General features: G+C 53.5%; 1 protein-coding gene across 1 annotated transcript; it reads left to right on the top strand.

Annotated features, from left to right (window-relative positions):
* Nucleotides 1-1,340: 1,340 nt before the first annotated feature.
* CUNH1orf167 (chromosome unknown C1orf167 homolog) lies at nucleotides 1,341-16,671 on the top strand. The gene is made up of 14 exons (XM_051173550.1): nucleotides 1,341-1,410; nucleotides 1,931-2,104; nucleotides 2,235-2,851; nucleotides 3,459-3,502; nucleotides 3,952-4,159; nucleotides 4,524-4,651; nucleotides 6,539-6,726; nucleotides 7,185-7,371; nucleotides 8,547-8,733; nucleotides 8,899-8,957; nucleotides 9,541-9,728; nucleotides 10,922-10,928; nucleotides 13,074-13,490; nucleotides 16,575-16,671. The coding sequence occupies exons 1-14, from the start codon at nucleotides 1,341-1,343 to the stop codon at nucleotides 16,669-16,671; spliced, it is 2,571 nt and encodes an 856-aa protein (XP_051029507.1).
* The last annotated feature ends 682 nt before the right edge of the window (nucleotides 16,672-17,353 follow it).

Here is a 17,353-nt window from a genome sequence, read left to right as displayed (position 1 = left end):
CCTGCTGTGCGACTGTGCAACCAGCTGGTGGCCTTCCTAAGCCCAAGTGGCTTCCTTTCTAGAACTGGGAAGCACTCTTAGGGCCGACTGCAGATTAAACAGCAGAATGCCTACAAATGGCTGAGCTGGTGTTTATCGTGATACAGTCACTTAACACATCCATAAGCCCAGCCATGTGCCAGGCTATTCTGTATGCTGGGTTTGTATAGGTAAGACCATCATCTCTTCAATACACATAGTGATGGTACATGCCAGAAGGAACACATGCAGGGCACAGAGAGTGAGGGGTGGGCAGCATGCTGCCATGGATGGCAGAAGGGCTTGGGTGATGTTTGAAGCAGAACTTAAGTACAGGAAGGAAGGAGGGAGGGAGAAAAAGAAAAAGTAAAAAGGCTGGTGATGAGACTCTGTAGCATGCTTGCCTAGAATGCAGAGAACCCAGGGTTTGAGCTCCAGCACCGCACAGACTAGGTGTGGTGGCACAAGCCTGTAATCCCAGCACTTGGGGAAGGGGGTTCAGTGTCATCCTTGGCTATCTATACATAGCAGGCTTGGGGCTAGCCTGATCTACATGAGAAACTCTCGAAGAGAAGAGAGACTGGAGAGATGGTTCAGTGGTTAAGAGCACTTATTGCTCTTCCAGGGGACCCAGGTTTGGTTCTCAGCACCCACAAGATGGCTCAAAGCCATCCGTAACTATAGTTCCTGGAGATCTGATGCCCTTAGATTGGCATGGTGGTGCACACCTTTAATCCCAGCAGTTGGGAGGCAGCGGCAGGTGAACTTTTGTGAGTTTGAGGTCATCCTGGTCTACATAGTAAGTTCCAGGCCAGTCAGGGTTACATAGACCCTGCCTAAAAAAAAAAAATCAGGCTAGAGAGAGAGAGAGAAAAAAAAAATCAGGCTAGAGAGATGGCTCACAGGCTAGGAGCACTGGCTGCTCTTCCTGAGGTCCTGGGTTCAATTCCCTCACAGCCATCTGTAATGCGATCAGGTGCCCTCTTCTGACCTGCAGGGATACAGACAGAATGTTGTATACATAATAAATAAATACATTTTTTAAAAACTCAAAAAAGAAGAAAATATAACAACAGAAAGGGGAGAAGCTATGCGGGCAGTGGACAGAAACTGCTACACAGAGAGGGAGGGACCGTGTCCAGAATAGCTGAGGACGTGGCCCAAGGGTCTCACAGGGTATCTCCTTCCTCCGGAGAGCCTGACTGCCCATCCCTGTATTTAAGCTTAGGATCCAACCCAAGGTCTCATACATGCCAGGCCAGTACTCCACCCTGAGCTCTACCCTACCCCAACCCATTTAATTGAATGCTGACCCACAGCCCATGGAGCCAAGACCTGCCACCAGATTCAAGGAGAATGTGCCCCCGAAGACTGTGACTGTCCTGGGGCCAGGTAAGGAGCCCACTGAGCCTGGTAAGGCGGTGACAGTGGATACCCCAGGTACCTGCCCAGCACCTTCCAGGCCCTGGAGATTTGCTTCCCAAGGTTGGCTTGGTTGGTACAGCATCATCTCAAGGGAGGGTTCTTGAGAAGGATGGAAAGGTGGGGCTTGGGAAAGAGGGGCCCCAAAGGGGAGGATCTTGGGAGGGCATTGCCTCTGAAGGGTGGAGTCCCTGAGGGGTAGGGCCTTAGGGATATAGGTCTCTGGGCCAGAATCTCGGGGCTGTCCTGGAACTCACTCTGTAGACCAGGATGGCCTTGAACTCACAGAGATCCACCTGCCTCTGCCTCCTGAGTGCTGGGATTAAAGGCATGGGCCACCACTGCTCTGTCAGATTCTGGTTTTTATGCCTGGGTCAGTTGGGGTCACTGGAGGGCAGTCAGGGTGCTAAGGGGTGGGAGTGTTCCGAGTAACCACTGGGTAAATTCACCATTCACCCTTTCCTTTTCTCCCTTTACCCCTTCTTCTCAGCTGATTGCCCCCAGATCCAAAGCCCTCGATACACCCTGGTCCCAGCTGCAGACAGCCCTCCCTCAGGCTCCCTTCTGTCCCTCCTCATCCATGCTCTATGTGGCCAGGCCTCTGTCAAACCACATGACCACCTGGCTCCGAGGCCCCTGGGCCTGGAGTTCCCTCAAGGATATGGTGCTGAAGTCCTGAGTCCTTCCCACCAGGAGCCCTACCACTCCCCAGCTCTGAGGCCTGGATACCCACTTGTCTTACCTGAGAAGCCATCAGCTGGTTCCCAGGGTGTGGCTGTCTCTCTTCCTTATAGAGCTGAAGAGATCCTGGAGGAGCCTGGACATCAGCCTGGGCAGTAGAGGAGGCAGGAGGATGTCTAAGTGCCAGGCCACCATACGCTCCCAAGACTCAGTGCTATGCCAGAAAGCTTACCAAGTCCAAAGCAATCTGACCAGCCCTTGTCCCCGCCTGGCCCTTGCCCTGAAGGATACAACTGGCCAACTAGGTGACACAGGTCTCTGGCAGCAGAGTAACCTACAGCTTTCAGCAGGGAGGTCCCAAGCGAGGACCCGAGAGCCCTTTGCACAGCAGAGTAACCTGTGCTTCCAAGGGACCACCAGCCCCCATCCACGGAACAGCTGCCTGTCACCACCTGGAGCATCCTTCTACCAGAGGCAGACACCCCAGGCCACAGACACCCAATGCTTGGACTTAAGACTCTCTGGGGGCTTAGCACCTCTTAATGGGTATACATGGCCTGACCACAGGCCCTGGTGTGGTTCAGGGAGCGGGGCACCCAGGCTTGTTGGGGAGCCCCTCACCCTGGAGGACCTGTCTGTCTCTGCCCACAGCCGGTCCTGGGTCTCATCCCGTTCCTCACACAGCAGTAACCACTGGTTGCTGGACCCTATCCAACACCTTGAGCCTGAGGCAACACATTCAAGGAGCCAGACATCCCAGGAGCACCCAGGCCCTACACACAGGGGGCCCCACACCCGTAGTAGACAGTCAACCCCTGTTCAGCCTTGGCCCGAGCACCCCAGGGAAAGTATAAACCTCCTGGGGACTCTTGGGGTCCAAACTAGACTCTCAGAGTCCCCTGTATACAAGCCCCTGTTACACAAGGCCACTCTGGGGACATTGGCTGGGGATTTCTCTGACTCAGACCAGGAGGTCCTTTCTACCCAGCACCTTGGGGCAAGAGAGAGGGGCTCCCCAGACCTTCCATATAACAAGAGGAACAGAGGACACTTAAGTGTCACACGAGAGGCAGGTAGCAGAGAGGCCAGACTCGAATCTCCAACCTTCTTCAGTGTCCTGCCTGGGCAGGCAGGAAGAGAGAAGGCCCCACAGGGAAAAGCAGGCAGGGATGGGGAGAAGATGCCCTCCTGCCCATCAAATGCTGCTCCAGCTCAGAGTACTCTGCAGGTAGAAGTCCCAGGATGTGTATATGTATGTGTTGGGGGTCAGGTGATGGTGGTGGTGTCGTCACTCCTGCTCTTTAGCCTGACAACTGTCATGGCTTTTGTTTCTGCAGAACAAGGCTCAAAGTGTTGGGGCCTCGGATCCCCAGGCAGCGTGGTGAGGTCCTACTGTGTGGGACGATGGGGGGAGGCACTTCAGGGATAGGTCCTGACCCGTCTGCCTGTGCTAGAGACTTGACGGAGATAGGCATTTGATGGCAGAGCCACAGCAGGACTTCAAGGGGACATAACTATCTTCACACCGTCCCTTATAAGAAACCAGGGGCCTTAGGGCCCAAGGATAAGTTCTACACCCCTGGGTTTGGCTCACTGGGAATTGTAGACATCAGTGTAGTAGGGCAATGCCCTTCTCTCTGGGAGCCTCTTACTTGGAGGGGACTATTAAGTCCAGGCATTAGCAAAGAGGGTTCTTTGGGTGTGCAGCTAGGACTTCTGCTATGGAAGGGGGCCGGAGTCACCTTCGCAATTACTGGAAAAGTCATACGAATGGAGTCATAGGCAGCTGAGAGTTATGTCACCCCTTCATCAGCCCTGCTCTGTTCCCAGCCGGAAGCTGCTGTCCAGAAGTTTCAGAGCCTGGAGACACTTGTCACAGAGGCACCAGGCAGCAGCTAAGGCCGAGGCGCTGAGTCACAGGCAGCTGATTCGAAAGAGCCTCAGAGTACTGCGCTGGGTCCTACGGCTCCGGGAGGCCCGGCTGGAGGCTGCATGGGAGCAATGTGCAGAGGCTCTGCTGGCCTGGAGCTTCCAAGAGGTCAGTGTTCTCTAGGTGGGGGCGTGGAGGGAATGACGCAGCTCTGGCATGTCTGAGAGGCGGCTACACCTACTGAGAGAGGGTATCTGCAGGGCCTAGGTTGCAGCTCATGAATGATCTCTCGAGCCCCTTGTCTGCTGTTTTTTTAATTAGTGATTTGCTAGCCTGGCCTGGGAGGATGTGTGGATATTCTTCCTTTTAAGGTTTGTTCCAAGGGAAAGTTTTGTCTCTTGGGGTTCTTGCTACATTCCATCATTCCCAAGGAAATGGGTAGTGCTAGGTTAGGGCCAGAGCTTTGGTGGCTGACAGGAGCCTCATTCCAGGCCTCACTCGGCATCCGTTTGCCCATTATCTTTTGACCCAGGGGAGAGGAGTTGCTCTGCAGCAGAAACAGGGGCTACCCCACACCCAGGCTGCAGCTCCGTTCTTTGCTTCTAGGGGAAGCCCTTCCTTGGGAAGAGAAGCAGCCACAGGCCTTGCCTGGAAATGCAGGTGAGCTTGAACACCAAGACTGGGCAATGTGGCCTAGGCAGCTGGTGGCCTACTGCCCCATCCCCACTCTGTCCCTGCCCACCAGCTTCGTCCACAGAGAGTCATGATGAGGACAAAGGTTTGGACAAAAGCATGCCAGTCACAACACCATTTATAATTATGAAAGAGGAACAGTCAGGGCCTACCTAACCATGTAGTTAGTAAGCTGTTGAGTAACCAGACAGTATAATGTTTGTTTTTACTTGCTTATATTTTATACTAATTTTTATTTACATATGTGTGCGTGAATGGTTGTATGTGCCCACATACATGCAACAGAGTCTGGAAGAAGGCAGTGGAGCCCCTGGATCTGGAGTTACAGGTGGTTCCTGAGCTGACAGGTGTGGATGCTGGGAACTGAACCCCGATTCCCTGCAAAAGCAGCCAGTGCTCTTAATCACTGAGCCACCCCTCCAGCCCCCATAGTACCTTTTTTTTTTATCTGTGGGCCTTTCCTTTTTTTTTTTATTTCATGCCCCCATGTTGACCCCCCATTCCCCGAAAGAGCTTTTAACACTGAAAGTGACCGAGTGACCTAGACATGGTGAGCGGCATGAAGGATGAATAGTTTCTAGTGGAGGTTTGCAGGGACCAGAGCACCTCACAAAGGAAACAGAGCATGCAAGGGCCTTAAAAAGAGCCAGCGGAGTAGTAAAAGCTCATAGGCCCAGTTGCTACTCAGGAGGCTGAGGCAGGAGGATTGCTGGAATCCAGGATATCAAGGTAACGTTAGGTAATGTAGGAAGACCAAATACATTAAGGAGAAAACCAGAACTGGGTAGTGGTGGTGAACTTTAACCCCAGCACTCGGGAGGCAGAGGCAGGTGCATCTCTTGAGTTTGAGGCCAGCCTGGTCTACAGAGCAAGTTTTAGGACAGGCAGGGCTACATGGAGGAACCCTGTCTTGAAACAAACAAACAAACAAACAAACAAACAAACCTAAAACTCAGCAATAATGGGCAGCTGAGGGGGCCTCTGCAATGTTTTCAGACTTTAGATGGGTGGAAAAGGTGTTCGGGGTCAGGTCCCACTTAGCTTGGGAGCCATGGGAAGGAGTTGAGATTTTATTCTAGGAGCAAAAAGAACGCCTCAGGAGGCTGAGCAGGCCCTTGAGCTGATAGGACTCGAGATGACAGAAATATCACCCTGGTCAGAGACGGAAGCAATAGAATGAGTGAGGCGAGGGTGGTGTGGGGCCAGGTGGGAGGGTGCTAGGACATTTGTGGCCTGAGCAGATGCCTCGCTCAGTTTCTCGAAGCCTTCTGTTTTGTAGGTGAGAAACAGAGGCTCAGAAAGGGGAAGGGCAGGGCCACTGATGTGTGCGTGTGTGTGTGTGTGTGTGTGTGTGTGTGTGCTCATGCGTGCGTGCGCGTGTGTGTGAGCGTGCGTGCGTGTATGTGTGCTTGTGCGTGCGCGCGCGTGTGTGTGCTCATGCGTGTGTGTGCATGTGTGCGTGTGCTCATGCGTGTGTGCGCGCGCGTGTGTGTGCTCATGCGTGTGTGTGACCGTGCGTGTGTGAGTGTGTGTGCTCATGCGTGTGTGAGCGTGCGTGCGTGCGTGTGCTCGTGCGTGCGTGCGTGCGCGTGTGTGTGCGTGCGTGTGTGCGTGTGTGTGGTGCTCATGCGTGTGTGTGCGTGCGCGCGCGTGTGAGCGTGCGTGCGTGCGTGCATGCGTGTGAGCGTGCGTGCGTGCGTGTGTGAGCGTGCGTGCGTGTGTGAGCGTGCGTGCGTGCGTGTGAGCGTGCGTGCGTGCGTGTGTGTGTGTGTGTGTGTGTGTGTGTGTGTGTGTGTGTCTCAGGATGCAGGTGTCTGCAGGGGCTGCCAAGGGTAATTCCCCTTCTCTCTCTAGGTGCTTCAGGGCCTGGCAACGGTTCGTGCAAAGGGGGGCCCAGTGCAGGCGACACCTGGCACACCGAAGGCTGAGGGTCCTGAGGATATGCTTGGGACAGTGGATGGAAATGAAGCAGCTCCAGGCCTCAGATGTGACAAAGGTGACTCAGTTGGCCCTCTATCGGCGGAAGGCAGGTGAGCAGAGTGGCAAATGGGGGGAGGGGGAGGGGGAAGGAAGGGGGAGCTTCCCTCCAACCAGAGCTCCAATTAATTGAGCTCCAGAGCCCAGTGAAACTCATGAATATGACAATGGGAGAGGGCGTTGCTGAGCTGGATCTTTGGGGTGGGGGCTTACCCTTTGGGAAGGGTTCCCAGAGGGACCAGGCCTTGCTGGGTTATAGCCCTGTCCCCGTGTAAGCTGTTCTGGGCAGGGGACTATTCTGGTTTAGTGCTGAGTTGTCCCACATTCTACTGTGAAAGCATATGGCCCTCTGCTCCAGGAAGACCCTTCCCAAGCTGGGGAAGATGGGGGACTTGAGGCAGCCTTATGGGGAGCATGTGGAAGACAGTAGGCCAGTGCCCCTGATGGGGAGGGCCCAGGAGGCCTGGGGATGCAGCTGCATGTTTATGAACAGCAACTTAACCACGTCCTGCCTTTTCCCCAGGGGATAAGGCCCTCAGCATCTTAGTCCCAGGAACTGCCACCTCCTATTCCCTGGAGACAGTGGTCCAGGCCCAGCAGCTACCCAGGAAGCCAGATGGGTGCTCCCTGTGGGAAGCCTGCCAAAGGTTGGCCTTACACCGGGTCCTGATGCTCTGGAGGACACGACTCTACCAGCTCCAGCAAGCCCTGTAGGTATCCCAAAACTGATGACATAGGGTCAGCCCCCAGGCACAAGGTGGATACATGGCCATTGTCCCTTAGATCCTAGTCAACATCCCCAGCCTTCGCATGGCCTCGACAGGAGGCCTGATATTGACACATTGTGTCTCCCAGCAGATATCAGGCCCTGGGAGGTGGCAGAGGGACACTGAGACAGTGACAAAGCAGAAAGCTGCTGGGGCCACCTTCTCCCAGCCGCCCTTACAAGGACAGGTGGTACCAGGATTCTGAGCCTAGGCCGTGGCGAAGGGAGGCTGGGGTCATCAGGGGCCAACTTCTAGACTAGGCTACCAGTGAGAATAAGCCAGGAGTTACAGAGCTATGAATTCTGTTACAGCAGGGTGGTGGTGGCAATTTCTTTTACTCCCAGCACTTGGGAGGCAGAGGCAGGCAGATCACTGAGTTCAAAACCAGACTAGTCAATAGAGTGAGTTCTACAACAACCAGGGCTACACCAAGAAACCTTGTCTCAAAGGAAACAAACAAACAAACAAAACAAACAAAAAGAAGAAGGAAGAAGGAGAAGACGAAGAAGAAGAAGAAGAAGAAGAAGAAGAAGAAGGAGGAGGAGGAGGAGGAGGAGGAGGAGGAGGAGGAGGAGGAGGAGGAGGAGAAGAAGAAGAAGAAGAAGAAGAAGAAGAAGAAGAAGAAGAAGAAGAAGAAGAAGAAGAAAGAGAACCCTGTTCTAGCAAGCATGATGGCACATAGTTCAGGATGGCTACAAACTATTGGCAATCCTCCTGCTTCAGCTTCCTGAGTTTTGTGGTTACAGTCGTGAACTCCCATGCCTGGGCTTGTGTTTGATTGTTTGTTTTTTGTTTCACTTTGCTTTGCTTTTAGGAAAAGTGGGTTTGTTTGTTTGCTTGCTTGTTTGTTTGTTTTAACTGAGTTTCCCACTAGAGGGCAGTGGGCAGGGCTGTCACTAGAGAGACTTGTTTGTGTCTTTGTGGGGCCAGGCATCAGGCCCTCAGACTCATCCACACTGAGCAAGCCTCCACCACTGAGCTATGACATCATTTCTTGCTGCTCCCAGTGATCCATTGGTTTCAGCTGATCAAGGCCTTCCAGCTGGATCCTCTCATGGCAGCCCTGTCCCAATCATAGGTGCTGGGAGACCATAGACCTACCTGCCCCCCTCCCCCAGCTCCTTTTTTCAGGGCATGCAGAAGCGGGCTCTGCAGCACATCCTGAGGCAGTGGCGTTTAAGGGTCTGGGGTCTGGATTCTCCCCTAAACACCATGGAGACCGTGTTAGCCCTGGAGCCATGGGGCAACAGCCAGAGAGGGGAAGCCTGGCTGGGCTGCAGAGCATCAGGATGCTCACTGGAGAAGGTGAGGGGCCAGAGTGGGGTGGAGATGGGGGGACCCAGGACCTACCCCATACCTCCCAGTTTCCCAGAGGCCCCACCCTCCTAGAGACCTTCCTGGTGGGCATCCTGTAGGCAGCCAGGTGGCACGACAGGTTCTGTGCCTTTACTGTGCCTTCTTCCCTGGCAGGTGCAGGTCCTGCAGACTGGGGGTGCAGTGAGGTTGTACCGGCGTACCCTGCAGAGGCGGTAGGAACCCCTCCCCAGGAAGGGAGGGCCCTGTTGTCCACTGTGCTTCCGGGCTGTTCCTCCTACCCATCCTTGGCCTTCCCAGCAGCAGGCTGTGGAGTCTGCATCTCAGGGGCCCCCCTGCTCACATCCCAGTCAGTCAGCATGGCGTCCCTGCTCACATCCCAGTCAGCATGGTGCCCACTTCCTCTTGTCCAATCCTGCTGTGGGGGTGGGGGCGGGGGCAGGACACTCTCCAGATGTTCTCACCTCACAGGGCGGGGCTTGAGAAGGGACTGCTTATATCCCAACACTTGCTCTGTGCCTCTGGCTGTGAGATTTTGGCACAAGTTACTTGACTTCTCTGCTTCCCTGTCTGTAAAATGAGGGTAATTACTGACTTCAGTGGCTGAGCACTAGACTTGGCATTGATCACCTGTCATAGAGTCCTTTGGAAGGGCTCTAGACCCCTCTGATCCCCAGCAACCCATCCTCTCCTTGGTTGGAGCTCACCCAGGCTATACCTGTTGTTGAGGGGAGGTTGGAAGAGGGCAGAAGGTGAGGCTAGCCCAAAGACATAGTGAACATTCCCCTTCCTCCCCAGTGTCCTCCCTGAAGCCACTGGTCTGCAGCTCGAGGGCCTTGGACAGAGCCAGCTGGGATCAGAGCCACGGGCTGTGATGGGTGTGGTGGCAGCTGCTGGTGCAGTGGTGGGCAGTGCAGAAGAGAGTCAGGAGCAGGGCCAGGGACTGGTGCAAGTGGCCCTGAGCTGCTGGCTCTCCTGCTGGCAAAGTGAGCCAAGGATGGGCGGGGAAGGCCAGAGCCCCTTAGTGAAACTCCATAGCCATCTCAGAGCCCAGGGGCTGCATCGCAGAGGGTGCATGAAGGCCTGAGTGTAGGACACTTCGACTGGGTCTTGGCTCTCCCGTCTCCTGCTGTGTGGATCTTTTGTTTTGTTTTTTTGTTTTTGACAGAGTTTCTCTGTGTAATAGCCCTGGCTGTCCTTGGAGCTGCCTAAGTACTCGAGTCCCTGTTCCAGCATCTGTAAACAGGCTTCATTGGGGTGACTGTGTGAGCCCATGAGACAGTCCATGGCAAACTCAGAACATCAGCACCCTTCCTTTGCCCCCATCACCTTTGCTTTGCCGGGCCTCCAGGAGTCGCTGCCTGTGTTCTGAGGTCAGGAAGGCAGAGCCCCAGTGCTCTCAGGGCCATGATGCTAGTTGGGCAGAAGAGACAGGCTTGCTGAGTGCTGAGCGAGCAGCCTGGGAGAGGAGCCTGTCTGGGGAAGGAGGGGGATGGATCCTGGCGAGCTTCCCGGGATCCTGGCTCAGCAGAAAGGAGGACCTTTCTCTCTGTACTCAGTTTGACCCCAGCCAAGTCATAGTCACATCCAGGAGGCTCCCACCCCTTGCTGAGCAACAAATAGCCCCAACACTTGAGCATTTTATATAACTAATTAACTTCAGTTCTGGGGATGGAATCCAAGGTCTTGGCATGCTGGGCAAGCGCTCCAGTCTGCCACTGAGCCAAACTCCGAGCCACACTCCCAGCCCCTACATTTTAATTAATGAATTAGTTAATTGGTTGTGTGTGTGTGTGCCATGGCTCTTATATAGAAGTCAGAAGACAACTCACAAGGGTCAATTTTTTCCATCATCTCTGTAAATCCAGAGGATTTAACTCAGGTTGTCAGGGTCAGCAGCAAACACCCTTACCCACTGAGACATTTTGCTGGTTTCCTGCTTACAGTTTTTTTTGTTTGTTTGTTTGATTTCTTGTGTGTGTGTGTGTGTGTGTGTGTGTGTGTGTGTGTGTGTGTGTGTGTGGTTGTTGCTGTTTGAGACAGGGTTTCTCTGTGTAGCCCTGGATGCCCTGGAACTTGCCCTGTAGACCAGGAGGGCTTGAACTCACAGAGATCCACCTGCCTCTGCAAGAGGGAGTCCGACAGCTTATGGGCCCCTCTGCTTCCTTTTCTCCCACAGGGCTGTAGTGAGGGGTCACCCAGGGCTGAAAGCTCTGTGTAGGGCAGACACCCACTTTTAAGCCCCCTTGTGGGAGTGCTGGTGAGTCTCACTACAGGGCATCTCTGTAGAACTCACTCACTCATACAAAGAGAGTGATGCAGGAGGCAGTGAGCCGTGTGTGTGTGTGTGTGTGTGTGTGTGTGTGTGTGTGTGTGTGTGTGTCTGAACTAGAAACTCCTCTCTCTTTGCAATCTAATCCCAGGAATGGCTGGTTATTCCCTCTCCCCCAGTCCCTCTCCCTGTGTGAGCCTGTATGTGCATATGCCAACAGCAACCACGTGGAGGTCAGAGAGAGCTGGTTCTCACCATATGGATTCAGAGAACTGAATTCAGGAATTCAAGTCCTTTACTGACTGGGTCAGCTTGCTGGCCCATTGGTGGCGTTCTCAGGATCCTCTACGCCCACCAGCGTATACAGCTCAATACTTGTCCACCAGGAACAAACGTCAAATCTTAGTTTTTAGAGCGAAAGCAGAAACCTACATTTTTTAAAAAAAGATTTATTTTATTTTTAATATGTGCATGCTGGTGCCCTCAGAGGCTAGAGGCATATTGGATCCCCCGAAGCTGGAGTTACAGGCGGTTGTGAGGCACCTGATGTGGGGGCTGGGAATGGAACTCTGGCCTCTGGAAAAGTGATACATGTTCTCACTACCGAGACACTCCTCCAGCCCCTGGGAGTTTAGGTCTTGTTTATTATTGTTTTGGGTTTTGTTTTTGAGACAGGGTCTCATCTCCAGTTTGCTGTGTAGCTGACTTCAGGTAACTTTGAACTTAGATCCTCCTACATCCACCTTTCAAGTGCAGGGATTATAGTTCTGAGACACTAATCCCAGATTGTACAATACTGGGGATCAAACCCAGGCCTTCATCCAACCCAGGCCAAGACAAAGCTTTCTTTCAACTGAGCTATACCCCACCACCGCCTAGATTTTTACAACTCTCCAATTCTTCTAATGCCTAAACATTATCAAAATCTTCAACAAAAAAGAAAATTTGAGGCTGGGAATGGCATCCTTTGGGGAGTATGTGTTTAGCATGGGTGATATTCTGGGTTCAGTTTCCAGCACCAAGAAAAACAAAAATGTGCCTCAGCCGGGCGTTGGTGGCACACGCTTTTAATCCCAGCAAATGCAGAGGCAGGTGGATCTCTGTGAGTCTGAAGGCAGCCTGGTCTACAGAGCGAGTTACAGGACAGGCTCCAAAACCACAGAGAAACCCTGTATCGAAAAACAAAACAAAACACACACAAAAAGGTGCCTCACTTACCTGAATGCAAAGCCTGGTGACCAAAAGCGTTTTAGCTAGCAGATAGTGTAGGGCAGAGGGCAGGCTGAGCAGGTGCAGGGGAAGGGGGGCTCTCTCTAGTGGCTCTTGGTCTATCTGCCCCCAGGACAGCAGTTTCTCCATGAACAGTCTCAGAGGTGGGGCTGGCAGCAGGCAGTATCTGGGACTGGGACAGCGATGTCTTCAGATCTGGGGGCTTGTTGGGTAGGAGGGCTCTGTCACCCCCCCACACACACACACACATAGGAAAGGCAGGGAGCCGAGGACATAAAAAGCATTGGGATTCTGACTGCAGGCCTGGGATTTCGGTGGGGTGGGGACCTGAAGGGAGTTGGTCTAAGCCAGCAGCCTCTCATTAATTTGGGGCTGGCGACAAGCCTCAGTCTTCCTCCTGACCAAACCAGTCCTCTGACTTTACAGGCCAGTGAAGGGGACAGAGGTGTTTTCTCCGGCTGTGAGGAGGTCCAGATCCTCAGTCCTCCCATGGTGGTCAGAAGAGGGTAAAGTCATGTAGCCCAGGCTTCTTCCACTAGGCAGCCAAGGATCCTCTTGCCTCTGTATGGGGGGCGGGGCGGGCTTATGGGCTTATGCCACTCTGCCTAGCGAATTTAGTGCTAGAAACTGAACCCAAGGCATTGTGCATTTTAGGAAAGCACTTCACCAATTGAGTTAGACACCCAGCCTTTGGTTTTTCAAGCCCAGGCTAGCCCAGGAGATCCTCCTGCTTCAGTGCTGAGATCACAGGCACGTCTGCAGGTGTCACTTTGAATAAATACAACAGCCAACTGAGAGCTGACCTGTGCCCCACCCTCCCCCTTTGCAGCTATTTCCAGGCCTGGTGTGAACGAGTGAGGGACTTAGGAGTGTCCCAGGACCAGCTGCAAGCCTTCCAGGATGACCTGAAAGGAGCTCTGGGGGCCACACCTGCTAGCTCACAGGCGGCCTGCAGAGCAGGGCCCCAGGCACAGGATCCGTGCATGGCCCAGGGCTCTGTGCTGGGCAGGAGGAGCTTTTCCCAAGAGTGTGGAGCTGACCAGCAGCTGAGGAGGGCCCAGGCCCAGCAGGCTTTTGTGGTATGGCGAGTGGCTCTGGGGCAGTACCCTGAGGCCCAGCAACAGGCAGGAAGGAGAGCTCAAGTCCTGAGTCCAGGCCAGGTGGCCCCGTGCTGGGTCCTGTGGATGGATGATTCCTACCTAGGCCAGGTCCACCAAGCTCATGCTGCCCAGCAGCTGGCAACCAGGTGAGTGTCCAAGGCCGGAGCACAACCTCACACCGTGCTTTCTGCTCAGCTTTTGAACTTGGTTTTGGTAAGGGCGAAGCACATTTTGGTGGCTGAGTGGTGCCTGCTGAGTGTGACATCCTGATCTTTGGAGTAGATCCCAATTCCTTCACCTTTTTGGTGGTGACCCATCCTTGGAAACTGCCGTGCCTTGCGGCCTTGCCAGATGTGCTCAACACAACAGAGATAGTGTACTGGCATCTTGCCAGGGGAGGGGAGCAGAGTGTAGCTGTTAGTTAGGACTGTCCCTTTAGACAGGATGCTTGTTCCTGGTGTGTGTGATATAATACCCACTTCTGAGACTTTCCGTGCACATTTCGTGGACTATCCAGCAAAGGGGCAGGAGGGGGCCCAGGCTTGGGCATTTGTCTTTTGCAGAGCCCTAGAATCCTGGCTCTGATGGACACCCTCTTCTCCTCCAGGGTCCTAGAGTTCTGGATGCGGTTAACAGTCCAGGCTCATGTCCATCAAACTGATATCACCCATGGCTGGCAGAGGTTTCAGTGTCTCAGGACCCACTGGGTTGACTGGCTGTCAACTCTGTTGAGATGGAGGCTGGAGCCACAGACCCAGGCACAGAGCATGGACTTCAGGCATTGGTTGAGGCTGGCCAGCAGAGGGTACCTCCTGCAACTGGATACCCCAAATTTTGTGATACAGGTGAGGTGGGCCCAGGAGTGTATTTCTGTGTGTGTTGTAGGGGAGTCACTTCCCCAGTCTTAAAATGAGCTGGTTTCTGCCCATGATGGTATTGTGGCGCTAGAGTCAAACAGACTTACAGACACCACCCGACCCAGTTCTGGGTGGTCAGCAAGGTGGTAGAGGCAGGGGGACCCATCAGCAAACCTGAGAGACAGCCCTGTGCAAATCTGGTTACAAAGGGTCTTTGTCTATTAAGGAAACAGACACAAATTTTTTAAAGTGTTTGTGGCTGAGTATATTAGCCCACGACTTCAGTCCCAGCACCAGGGTAGCAGAGGCAGGCAGACATCTGTTGAGTCGGAAGCCAGTCAGGGCTACACTATTTGTCAAAAAGACAGATAATTTCAAGAAAGGCATTTGTGGGTCAGCAAGGTGGCTGGGCAGATAAAGGTGCTTGCCATGCCAGCCCGATGACTTGATTTGACCCCCCAGAACAGATGTAAAGGTGGAAAGAGACAGCAAACTCCACAAAGTTGTCCTCTGGCCTCCACCATGTGTACCAAGGCATGCATGCCTCTCCCCACACTTATCACACATATTAACCCCCCCCCCAGGGTTTCTCTGTTTAGCTTTGTAGATGAGGCTGGCCTCTCACTCACATAGATAGAGATCTGCCTGCCTCCACCTCCCGAGTGCTGGGATTAAATGTGTGTGCCACCACCCAACTCTTTTTTTTTTAAGAGTGGTATGCAGACCCTGCAGGCTTGCACATGCTAAGCAAGTGCACCCCCAAGCTACTTCACCAGGGTTTAAATTCAGTTTCAGCACAGTCTGGGGCTGGAGAGATGGTAAAGAGCACTTGTGGTAAGAGCACTAGCTGCTCTTCCAGAGGACCTGAGTTTGGTCCCCAGCACCCACATCCATGACTTACAACCCTGTGAAGCTCCAGGGGGATCTGAATACTCAGTCCCTGTTCTGACTTGTGTGTACCCACCCACACACCAACATCTTTAAAAAGAGAAATATGGTGCTGGGCATTGGTGGCACATGCCTTTAAGCCTGGCACTTGAAGCAGAAGCAGGCTGATCTCTGTGAGTTCAAGGCCAGCCTGGTCTACAGAGGGAGTTCCAGGACAGGCTCCAAAACAATACAGAGAAAACTTGTCTCAAAACAAACAAACAAACTAAAGAAATATGGAGATAGCAGCAATTTTACTTTTATTGGAAGAAAAATGAAATGTGCCCCATTACAGAAAATGAAGTAGAAAGTAGGGTTTTTGGTTCTTAGCTCTGACACAACAAAGAGCGAGGCCTGTGGCCTGGGAGGAGTGGAGAGGGCATCACAAACGCATGGGCAAGAAACAGCGCAGCCAGCAGCCTGGAGATACAGCTGAGGGACCCAGCCCACGATCCTGACAGGCCAGGCAGCGTTCCTAAAGACAACCTGGCATCGCTAGGAGCCAGAAAGAACGGAACCGACTTTAGAAAGAGCCTAAGGGAGCCGGGTGGTGGCACACACCTTTAATCCCAGCACTTAGGAGGCAGATCTCAGGCCAGCCTGGTCTACAGAGTTCCAGGACAGCCAGGGCTATCACCCAGAGAAACCCTGTCTCGGAAGACAAAACAAAAAAGGGGCCTAAGATAGATAGTCACCAAAGTGGCTTTTGCCTCTTAAACGGAGTTACAATAGTGTTGCTGGATTTCAGTGCTCCCAGGTATGTATGGGCCGAGCGACACAGCAGATTAAGGGGTCTCATGCTGCTTTACTTGTTCCGGGCTGTGTAGACCCAGCTTGTATAGTCCAGGATGCTTCAACTCAGCTTAAGTAGTGAAATTTCAGGGGGACACCGCCACCCTTTAAAAGTACACACACTTCATTCTTCTTTTGTCAGTAAAGGCAAGGTTCCCATATACTGTACTCTCAATACTGGGCTTCCAGAAAAAACAAGCAGACACTGAGAATGGTTCCCAAGGTCCTACTCTTTACCACAGGCGCACATGTACACAACACCAGATGGCCCTCACCTGGCATTGTGTGCAGGCGTGAGCCATCCTGTAGTGGGGTGGGGTCACCCATACTTGTTGTCTTAGTTGGAGTCAGGCCACATCTGAGGAGCAAGGCTTCAGCAATGTCCAAGGTTCAATCAGGAGCATAACTTAGCTCTGGGGGACAGCCTGAGTTCTGTCACAGGGCAGCTATTGGCTCAGTCTCTGCTTAGATGTCTTCAGCTGGATGGGAGAATGGTCAGAGGAGGTAGTGCTATGTACTGGCAGCTTGTCCCTCTGGGGCGGGGGGGGGGGGTTTTGGAGATTCCTGGGTGGCAGGCTGAAAGACAGGAATCTCTCCTGGTCAGCAGACTCAAGCCCACAGCATTTGATCCTTGCGCCCCTGCTGTTCCCTCAGATCCACGGCTGCTGGACACCGGTTGTACACAATGTGCTGTGTAGCCCGGCACGGCGGCACGGCAGAGGCATACAGAGAACCACATCCTGTGTTCTGAGTAAGGAGCAGAGTCCCTGGGTCTCAGCCCTCAGGCCAAGCCCCGTGAAACGCTGCCCCTGCTCACAGCTGCTTGAGAGACTCTCTTCTACTCCTGTTAGCTCCTTGGGCCAGCCCACAACCCGGAGACCTGGCCATTGCGCTCCCAAACCAAGGCATTACTCTCTCGACACAATTCTCCTCTCCAGGTGACACAGAGAGGCCCCTCTGTGTAACCTTCCAGTTCTGGCTGCCACTGCCTGTATGGGCACAGCCCCCAACCTCTGGGACCAGCGCCATCCAGGGCCAAGGCGAAGCTCTTCAAAGGTGGCAGGATCAGCTGTGCGTATGGCATCATGGGGGAGGGGTGGCCCTGGGGCCCTTGCTCTTCACCTTGCAGAGGTCATGGTTTGCTTGGCCTTTAGGAATAGACAGCTACAGTGCCAGCATATCCAGGCTTCCCAGCAGGCCAGGTGCCTGGTGAGGGCATGGCAGCGCTGGGTAGATGTTCACTGGAGCGGCTGTCTCGGAGCCTGGTAGGTAGGCTTAGTTCCTCTCCACCCTGCAGAGGGCGCTCAGGAGCCTTTGTCTGCTAACATTTCTTAGATGATGGCCCCTTGTCACATCCCTTTCTGTCAACTCTCTTCTGTCAACTCTCTCTGTAGCTCAGACAATGGCGTCTGGAACAGGCCTGGAGGACATGG

The sequence above is a fragment of the Phodopus roborovskii genome, unplaced genomic scaffold (assembly GCF_943737965.1).
Source record: "Phodopus roborovskii unplaced genomic scaffold, PHOROB, whole genome shotgun sequence".
Lineage (NCBI taxonomy): Eukaryota > Metazoa > Chordata > Mammalia > Rodentia > Cricetidae > Phodopus > Phodopus roborovskii.
Note: the sequence above shows the minus strand (reverse complement) of the source record. Positions and strands in the feature narration are given on the sequence as shown.

Excerpts from the sequence above, each read along its gene's own strand:
- CUNH1orf167 (XM_051173550.1), top strand. The coding sequence starts at position 1,341 with ATGGAGCCAAGACCTGCCACCAGATTCAAGGAGAATGTGCCCCCGAAG. Across the intron at positions 2,105-2,234 it reads GGAGTTCCCTCAAGGATATG|AGCTGAAGAGATCCTGGAGG; the intron begins GTGCTGAAGTCC and ends TCTTCCTTATAG. Across the intron at positions 6,727-7,184 it reads GAAGGCAGGTGAGCAGAGTG|GGGATAAGGCCCTCAGCATC; the intron begins GCAAATGGGGGG and ends CCTTTTCCCCAG.